This window comes from Triticum aestivum, chromosome 1B, assembly GCF_018294505.1.
Source record: "Triticum aestivum cultivar Chinese Spring chromosome 1B, IWGSC CS RefSeq v2.1, whole genome shotgun sequence".
Classification (NCBI taxonomy): domain Eukaryota; kingdom Viridiplantae; phylum Streptophyta; class Magnoliopsida; order Poales; family Poaceae; genus Triticum; species Triticum aestivum.
In genome coordinates, this window is record NC_057795.1 from 546,024,982 (window position 1) to 546,034,974 (window position 9,993).

Sequence of the window (9,993 nt, forward strand, 5' to 3'; positions counted from 1 at the left end):
TGGTGCGTCTTGAGAGACAATGTTATGCAAGGGACTGTGCATCATTTGTAGAATGCATATGTCCTATAATGCAGGCACTGACTTAGTGGCGTAGTCGAAAAGCTTAACCACATCCCCGCCAGGGCTGAACGAGACCGTACTTAGATGCCAACGATCTCATCTAAAACATCAAATTTCTCGTGGTTTATTTTCTATGTATTTAGTGTTTATTTTCCATTCGTTCCAGTACCTTGCTTTAATTCTTTCTTTAGTTGTTTTCCTTAGCAACTTACTTAACCGAAGTATTACCAAACTCCAGTTTGGATTTGAACATAACTGCAAAAGCGAGAACGCAGCTGCGGGGATTGTAATACCTTCCTTTTCGCTCCCTGTGAGATCAAAAACCTTACTGCAAAATTGCTACATAGCCCTGTGCACTTGCAATACATCAGAACTCCAGCCCGAGCGTCCGCCAGCGCTTTCGTCTTCTCCCTCGCCTTGATGTGCCACCCATGCCGTTCTGCAAATGCGCGCACGGACGTGTCCAGGTCCGGAGGGACAGAACCTCATGATGGGCTTCCACGGATCCATTGCGGCGGTGGTGGATGGCAAAACAAGCAGGGCCAGCTGCAATCGGGGCGGAGAGGTCAGACTTTTGCACCAGAATATCGAGTGGATTGTCCATATGCGCGGGCTTTGATTCAGTTTTGGGTGAACCCGGGTTGTCAAAGATCGGCATTGCAGATGTCCAGACTTCCCCCGATTTGGGACTCAATGGTGGCATTTCGGATGTCTGGACGAGTCTTAACGAATTTAATGAGCCGCGTTGAATGGATAATAAGGGTGTCAGGATTGCAAGCAGTTTATTGATCTTCCTTGGAGTTGCCCTTAGGGCAACTCTAATATGGATCATCAAATAGCCCCTAAATGTCCGAACTGGTCCAGATGTCTGAAATCCCACAAACTGGGACCAAACTATGGGTGGTATGGGGGTCCCAACGTCCACCACACACACGCATATGACAATGTGAGCCCACTAGAAAACCCTCCCTTTGCTTGGTCTCAAACATCCACTCCGCTCTTCGCGCCGTATTCATGCAGGTTAGAGCGAACATGACCAGACACTGTCCACCGCGTACCACATTGTTGTCGGCTGATCGGCGCCACGACTAAGAAACCAACTCCGGAAGCTAGCCGCATTGAAGTAGCGCCGTTCCGCCTATCTCGGCTATTTAAGTCAGCCGACCGCTAAGGAGAAACCCTACACCCTACCTGGCTGCCTCACGTCTCTTCTCCTATCCTCCGCACACCGCCCAGACCATGGTGCCTCCTCCCACTATCTCCAGGTCCATCGACGCCCACTGCTTCCTCCTCCATGAAGTTAGATCCCATCTTGTCTGACAACGAGAAGCAACAGCAACACCCTTCTCATAGAGGTTGCGCAGACGGGCGAGGAGTTCGCATGACAGCTAGAGCTGTTGCTCAAGCGGTCCCTCTATGGCTGCAGTAGGGCGTCGCCCCCTTGCAACCGTGACATCCAAAATGGACGTCATGTTAAGGAGGAGCTGTCGTCCTCGCCACACAACCGTGACTTCAAATTGGACGCGACGTCAAGAAGGAGCCACCGTCTCCGCCGCGACAAGGAGGTTGTCCAGTCATTATCGCCCCGTCGGCAGTCTAGGAGCCAATGACACTTGATCGCCGTGAGGGAGGAGTCGCCCTCCCCAATGACCGCCAACACTCGCGGCTGGCTCGCCTACCTCGTCGGTGGCGGCAGCTGTTCATCCTCCACAATGATGGCAACCTCCGAGGCAACACATGCGCAACACTGACTGTCGTTCGCACGGTCAGACACCGCGTTGCCCTGGGTCCCAAGTGGCCCCCGCACTCGCGAAGGCCTAGGCCAATGGCCAGTCTAATACCAGCACGAGAGACCTTTGCTTGCCACCGCCGCTGGATCAACGACTAGCTCCTCAAAGTGGGGCTCGCCTAGTCCGAGCGATTGGCTTGGCTCAAAGGCAATGTCAGGCGGCACATGCCGGACTCCGTGTCCGCCCATCGCCGCAAGGTGGAGGTGGTCGAGCATCTGTGCCTGGCGGAGTCAGTCGAGACACTACGTCGTGAGCACGCAACAGCGACCGATCAGGGCTGCTGCGACGCCTGTCGGCCTTCCGTCACCGGAAGAGCACGATGACGATGACGGAGGTGACGGCATACCTACGAGGTCACCCTCCGATAACTTGTGTAGTTTTTTTAGTTTAAATTCCATTGCTCTTTGAAACTTTGTTAATTTTCGTCTCTTGTGTAGTTATATTATTACCCGAATTTAACAAATATCGTCCGGTTTAGCATCAATTTCGTTTCTTTTTTGAAAGATCCGTTTACAATGAAGTGGACATTTAGTGGACTCCGGTTGCGTTTTGGTGATTCTTGTAGAGTTGCCCTTAACTTCGTTCCTTTCGCCGGCCGCACTCCTGCTGCTGCTCCCCGCCGCCGTCACTTGGTCAGGTCTCCCCTTTTCCCTCTCCCTCTCCAGGACCTTCTTCCAGAACCCTCTCCATCTCCCACCCCTCTCCCCTTCCCGTGGGCAGGACGGCGAGTGGCCGCCGCCGTGCGCGCGCGGAGCGGGGCGGGGCGGGGCTGGCTTGCTTCCGGGTCCCTGCCATTTGGTCTCGCAGTCGGATTTGGAATTCCAGTAGATTCGATTTTGGCGGTGGCGCTTTTCGTGCCGCTGGTTGGATGTTGGGACGAACCAACCTGGATTGGGGCCTGGGGAATCTGAGCTGCCGATTGCCTCTGTCCTTTCGAATCTTTTTCAGCAACCTGATGGACAGTGTGGTGTTAGGCTATGCTTGCGATTGCTTTGATTCTGAGTAAGTAGGTTTTCTCAGCTGTTTCTGTGTGGCAGCTCTGAATGGGAGCTCCTCAGCTTGATTCAAGCTCGCCCGCATGCCGCACACGAGCTTGTGCATTGTCCTGTTCTCGTTGCAGTAAATTCTTCCAAAGTAGATAGCTGGAACAATATTTCTGATGAAAATGTACAATCCAACTCGTCAACCAGCATTTTGTTGTCTGTTTTGGTATTATTACTGTAACCGTGAGTCTAACAGAGTTAGGTTCATAGTTTAGGACAGGATACGGAACAGGGGTAGCTTCACATTTCGGATAATTGTGCAGAAATATTGTTAGCTTGTACAAGGAGATAAGATTGACAACAAACTAGCCATATGATGTGATGCTACTATTTTCACAAGGATTTTCTCCCTTTTTCTATTTGAAATGTTGCATTATCATATCTCATCGTAGAAATATGCCACAACTAGACAAACTAAGCATCAAGCCTATACACAATATTTCATTTCCAGTTAGCATGTAGATTATTTAATTTACCATGTTGTACACAAATGGAAACCATATAGGTAAGAACCTAATATTCCAACTACAACTAGCCTTATACATATTGATTGTCATACTCTTGCTGTGGACCTACTCAAAATTGATGTTTGTGGAAGATGGAACAACTGGCTGTGAACTAACAAATTTAGAAAGCATTTCCTCACTTTTATTTATGCAGCTCAATCAGTAGGATAACCATGGTGATTTGTGATTGCCTATGGCTGGGTATGATCTGATACAAAGTTGACATAGCTTTGGTCCCTTAATAACATTCATAGTTTGGTTAATGTGTCTAACGACGATTGGATGGAATGAGGATGAGTGTGTGCAACGTGATTTGTTGTGATTGTATAGGAAGGCCCCCCACCATTGGAAGTTGCCGATCAATGTGGATTTTTTTTTAGCTCCTCTCCGTTTTTCTTGTTTAATACAGTGAAATTTACCACCTCTAGCATTAATGTGAGTCCTCCATTCACATCTCTGTTCTTTACCAAACCTGGTCAAATACAAAGAACCAGATCCTTGCTTGAAGTGGTCTGCTTTCTTGCCTGTTGTCCCCTGGAGAATTTTCCTTGTTTTATTCCCAGAAATCTATTATAGGAAGTAAGCCACCAGCTGGAAGCCTGCATCTCATGATAAACCAAAAGATGATATTGGTTCGAAGTTTACGAGTCATGGTGTTGGATCGAGTCTCCTTAGCCCGGATTATTTGGCGACTAGTTATGACTAATCGCCCAAGTCGCCGCAACTAGTCAGGGGGATTTACAGAGAGGGTGAAAGGATGTTGAGGGTAAAGTTGCTGTTGTGGAGGACCTTGAATGTGATGTCAAGGTAGCGGTAGGTTCCTAGGCAAGGTCCTGGTGGCTGAAGCTGGGGTACGGTAGATTGCGGTTGATAAGGGAAGACATATTTGGCCCATGAAGGCCCATTTGAAAACCCTAGCTTTCTTGATGTATCTAACCGTCCATACTTATCCGAGCCATCTGTACCATCCATCAGGAATAGAAGAGTGGTAACTGCCCAGCAGTGCGTGGCCAGCACCATACATAGCCGCCGCCAGTGCAGATCCCTTCTCTCTTCTCATACCTTCTTCCCTCTTACAACAACTAGCGGCGGGGTAGATCGATAGCCGGCGGTGGCACGGTGGTCGATTCCTCATGGAAGACCTCGACAACTGCCCAAACCAGCACGCAAGCGTCTAGTGGGGGGTGAGTTGCACAACTTGCTCTGCTAGTTGAGTCACTTTTGCAAGGCTTCGTCGCTGGTCCGGCAAGGCGATTAGCCCGTGTCTATCAGTGATTAGTCGGCAACTCAAAAACCTTGCATTGATTTCATACCACACTGTTGTTCTCATGTCTAGATTTATTAGAGGCCCACAAATACGAGGGCCATTTGAGGCGGTCCTAGTCTTTGGCGTGTTACAAGTTTTAGTCACGCCTTGTTTTTTTGTTCAGTATTGATATATTGTTTCTTTCATTCAGTACTTTCTTTGTCTAATATTTTTTGTAATTTTATAGAACCTTATGTTTCCTTTTAGATATAAGTTAGTAACTTGCTTGTAGGTGTAAGCATGGAAATGATCATGCTTTATCCTTGGTATCAATCTTCCTTCTTTAGTGCTTGGCAATTTAGGTCTCAGAATGCTAGTTGTATGTTCTAAAATACCAAGCTGGTCCTGGAAGTTGCACACAACCTCATTTGTTTTCTATATTGGTTATCATGTTTTTCCTACTCTCCTTATTGTGTCATCTTGTTCACAGTATTTTCTCCAGTCGCCTGCTGCTTCTTCCTCCAGTACAAGTAGTAGCTGTAGCAGCAGTCATTTCTTCACAGGAAAAAAGCCCAGCAAGCGGTGATTAGTCTGGACAGTATAGCTTCCAACTCCCCACATCTCAGAGCAGGTTTGCCATGTCTTCCCCCATCGCTTGTGTCGGTGAGCCATTGAGATCCGCCTCTGCCATCGTCGCCACCTCGGCGAGAGGATATCATACCCTCAAGATCGACGGTTACCGGTGCACCAAGGCGACCCCCGCGGGTGAGTTCCTCCAATCCAGTCAGTTCTTCGTCGGCGGCCATTGCTGGCGCATCTACTATTACCCCAATGGCAAGGACTCCGAAACAGTGGATTATATTTCCTTTTACCTCAAACTCGATGAAATTGTAACCGAGGATGTGAAGACAATGTTCACTATTAATTTCGCCAAGGTGCTTGGGAAGCGACTGTCATGGCCGTCGGCATCCACAACTGGATATGTTTTTGGTGGTAAGCAAATGTGGGGATATCCAAACTTCATCAAGAGGGAGAATTTGGAGAAGTCGGAGCATCTCAAGGATGATTCTTTCACAATCAGGTGTGACGTTGTCGTCGTCCATGACATCTGCACCAAACAGACCAGCACTCCAAAGTTTGTCTTTGTGCCCCCACCGGAGCTGAATCAGCACCTCGGTGATCTCCTCAAGACCGAGAAGGGCGCTGACGTTGTGTTTGAGGTAGGCGGTGAGATGATTCCTGCACACCGGTGTGTGCTCGCGTCGCGATCTCCAGTCTTCAGCGCGGAGCTCTTTGGTGTGATGAAGGAGGGCGACACAGCCAGTGTCATACACATAGATGACTTGGAGGCACAGGTGTTCAAGGAGTTGCTCTACGTTGCCTACACTGACTCATTGCGAGAGGCAAAAGAAGAAGAGGAAGATATCATGTGCCAGCATCTGCTCATTGCGGCGGACAGGTATAACATGGAGAGGCTAAAGCTGATTTGTGAGGAAAAATTATGCAAGTACATTGATGCAGGCTCTGTTCCGACCATTCTAGCACTTGCTAAGCAGTACCACTGCAATGGGTTGAAGAAGGCATGCTTTGATTTTCTCAGCTGCCCGGCACATCGGAGGGCAGTCGTGGCCACTGACGGCTTCAAGAATTTGTGCAAGAGCTTCCATTCTCTTGTGATGGAGCTGATTGCCATGCCCTCGCCACCTTAGCCGAGTGTTGCCCCGTATTTTAGCAATGGTAGTTCATGGTTTCTAGATGGTTGATATCAACTAGATCTCTTGTTTACCAATGTGTACTGGTATGTGGACTTTGTGACTTATGTTATCAGGCAGTTATCTTGTCATGTGACTGTATTAAGTAATCAGGAATGACTTTGTTATCAGGTTTGCTTTATGGATTCAAACCCCCAAGACATGATTGTTCTGTCAGCATTTTGTTTTCTTACAATGCTTTGGACGAGTAACGCATATCACTTATGCTTTTCTTTCGTTGTCCTGAGATGTGAAAAAAGTGTTAACCCTGATTTGATGTTTGCTGACAGCATCTCTACTTCTCTGCCTGTTACTCCAAGAATACTCTGTCATTTCTCGCGGAAAAAGAACAGATATCGTTTGCTAGTACATAGCTTGATGTTAATTCATGATCTCTTGAGAAACCAAAAATACTTCCCATGTTGCCTTCTCCCTTATGCACAAAACAAAAACCAAAAATACTTTTCTTGTAATTCATGATCACTATGTTTTTGTGTTAGCGGTTCATTACCTTTCTGTAGGGCCTACCAGGCAATCAGGAATGGCTTTTATAATCAGGTTGCTTACTGATTAAACTCCGGACATGCATGATAGTCCTTTGGTCATTCTGTTTTCTTAGAATACTTTAGACAGTAACGCGAGTCGCTTGCGCTCTTCTTTCCTTAGAAGATGTAAAAAAAGAAAATCGATCTCTGGTTTGATGGTTGGCAAATGCATTATACTTATCTGCCTGTTATTCCAAGAATTACCTTGTGGTCTCACCAAAAACAGATGTAGTTTGCTATCACATAGCTTGATATTTACTCACACCCCATGTAAGAAATCAAACTCAGGTTCTTCACCTTTTCAAACTTTAAAGGGAACATAATCACCCTTCAGATTTATGTAGGGGTACTCCACCAATTTCTCAATCTTCTTGTTGGGAGGGAATCTGACCAAGAACTGACCACATAGCAGAGAAGTTCTGTTTCATTCTTGAACAGATACTTCACCCTCGGTCCGGGCGACGTCAAGAAGAATGTAGCAGTGTTCTGCACATGCAAGAAGTTATGTTTCATTCTTGAACAGATACTTCACCCTCAATCTTCACGGCGCGATCAAGTCTGGGCGACGTTTCCGGTACGGAAGCGTACGGGGAATTTAGCTCAGGCTTCGGGGAAGTGGTGGAGAGCGCCTGGGCTGTTCCAACTGGAAAAGCTTGCCCCTTGACGGTTTCTCTGGAGGGTTCTTTATGAGCTGCTGGGACATAATAAAGCTTGCTGGGGCACCGCTAGGCATCAGACTACTGATGGTTTGCATCCATCAAACTAGTCAGTAGCCATTGGATTAGAATAAGATGGACGTCAGATATGGGTCCTTAGGACCCGCGCGATATTAGTCTTTGGCAACCACACTAGCGATCATCAGACAGCTTTAATGACCGTGAATTTAGCGCGAGATTGGAACCGAGCTTCCGATTGAATAGGACGTGCATTTAGGAAAGAAACCCCCACACATCACGTGGTTTTAGGAAACTAACCCATGGTTTAAGGAATTAAAATAAATCTTAGAAAACTATTTCTAAACTACAGGAAAGTTATGAAGCAATATTTGTATCCAGCGTCACAAATTTTTTCTTCCAATGTACCAGAACTATGCTTGCTTCCATGCTGATTAAAATTGGCTTCCATGTCGAACTGGATAGTAACATGCTTCATTGGTCCATATAACATGCTTCCAGTGACCTAAATATTTACCTCATTTTACTCGCTCATATCATAGTGCTTCATATTCTCAGACCACATGTTTCCTTCATACTACAAATTTGCTTCACTCTGCTATCCATGTGGTTCTTTACATGCTTTGTTTCCTGCTTCCAGGAATTGCTTCCAAAAATAATTAGCTATGATTTGTGTCCTGCTTACGTTATGATTTGTTTCCTGCTTCCAATAATTGCTTCCGAAAATAATTTGTTATGCATATTTACGGGAGATAAAGTGCATATTTATACTATGGAAACATTCCTTTTAACGTTGGAGGCATATACACTTAAAATAATTCTGGTACAATAACTATGTTTTCCGGAGATGCATTTTTATACGATGGCGATGTTGCTTTTGTGCGAGCAAACATTCCAAAACTGATGGAAGCATATACTTTGTGGTTCAGCAGCAAATATTGTTCAACAGTATGATTCAATCTTTGTTATATTTTTAGGAGGGAATAATTTTGTGTGTGTAAAGGAAGCATTTTTCTCATATACTTGAAACATTTTCGGAACCATCAGCAAGCACAACAAGAATGATCAAGCACTGAAACAAGTTCATAAGATATGAAAAAAAATTAACTCCTTTTTTGCAACTAAATAAAAGATTATTACGACAACATTGTTTACATGCGGGTGATGGACAAGATCTTCGCGTGCCATGAGCTCTCTGTTGTTCCAGTACAACCGACAACTTATAGTCACTGGTTTGTCTCCGTTATAGGTCGTCAACATCATTGCAAGGCATCTTGCTGGCAACAAAGAAGCGCATTTGGAACTGGGCGCATGTGTCTATATTAGAAGCATTCAATTGGAAAGAAGAAAGCACACCCTGTTGTTGATACAATAAAAGATGCAAAAATTATATACAAGAAAGTTTCACCAATAGAAGCAACACGGCGACTGGTTGAAGCACATAATAGTAGTTATGGAAGCACAAAATATCTCCTAATGGTTCTACAAAAATAGTTTTACAATAAAATAAGCACACACTTACAATGCTTGAATTAAACTTCACTATACCATAGAAACATATGCAAGAAATAAAAGTAGGAAGCATGGCTAGTTTGAAACAACAGCTTCATTATATCATAACATATATAAAACACACTGGAAGCATGATAGGATGCAGAAAGATGTGTTTCCCAAATAAATTATGATCATACAGTTCGTTAGCTAATATTAACAAATATTGGTTGCCCATATAACCTGAAACATGTATATGAATTAAGTATTTCCAGGAAAACTTATTTGTGAACCTAATTATGCACTATTGACACAATCTATCTGGACTGAAGTACAATACCTCCGAAGCATGTATATTTTCAAGCATCAATTTCATGCCATCTAACAAAAAACAAGAGTATAAAAAAGGAAGCATGGTTGTTGAATAGTAAATTCTATGCAATGAAGAAGCAGAAGTATGATACATGCATGTGTAGCTTGGAGATTTTGGAACCATCAGATTCATGCAATTCAACACAACAGAATGGGTAGTGGTTATAGAATGGAGATGTTGAACCTGAGAAGCATGGTTGTATTGCCAATCCATCCGCGGGTATGAGCACGTATTGGATATATATGAAGCATCGAATCTCTGCATCAAAAAAATCAATCTTGCAAGTGCAACCATGCGTGTAATGAATTGGAAATACAACCGGTAGGCATTGATTTGAGTAACACTCCTTTACTAGGATAAATCATGGCTGGGGGATGGACCGAGGACCGCAGTGTATGGGGATCCAAACCCCGGCTGCTTCGGCAGGGAGATCAGAAGGAGACGAGGAGGATTGCGAGCTCCACGGTGCGGTCTGTCGGAAGCAGGGCAGAGGAGGGTGAGCTCAACAGCGGTG

The 9,993-nt window shown here is 45.3% G+C and overlaps 1 protein-coding gene across 2 annotated transcripts; it reads left to right on the plus strand.

The window, feature by feature from the left end:
- Window positions 1-2,388: 2,388 nt before the first annotated feature.
- Window positions 2,389-6,509, plus strand: LOC123137264 (BTB/POZ and MATH domain-containing protein 1). Of its 2 annotated transcripts, none has more exons than XM_044556958.1 (2): window positions 2,389-2,487; window positions 5,136-6,509. In XM_044556958.1, exon 2 carries the CDS (start codon window positions 5,284-5,286, stop codon window positions 6,352-6,354), a length of 1,071 nt encoding a protein of 356 aa, XP_044412893.1. In that variant the 5' UTR covers window positions 2,389-2,487; window positions 5,136-5,283; the 3' UTR covers window positions 6,355-6,509. The 2 variants fall into 2 exon arrangements, with proteins under 2 accessions (XP_044412893.1, XP_044412883.1); XM_044556948.1 differs by lacking the exon at window positions 2,389-2,487 and adding an exon at window positions 2,501-4,583.
- Window positions 6,510-9,993: the final 3,484 nt, after the last annotated feature.

Excerpts from the sequence above, each read along its gene's own strand:
- LOC123137264 (XM_044556958.1), top strand. The coding sequence starts at position 5,284 with ATGTCTTCCCCCATCGCTTGTGTCGGTGAGCCATTGAGATCCGCCTCT.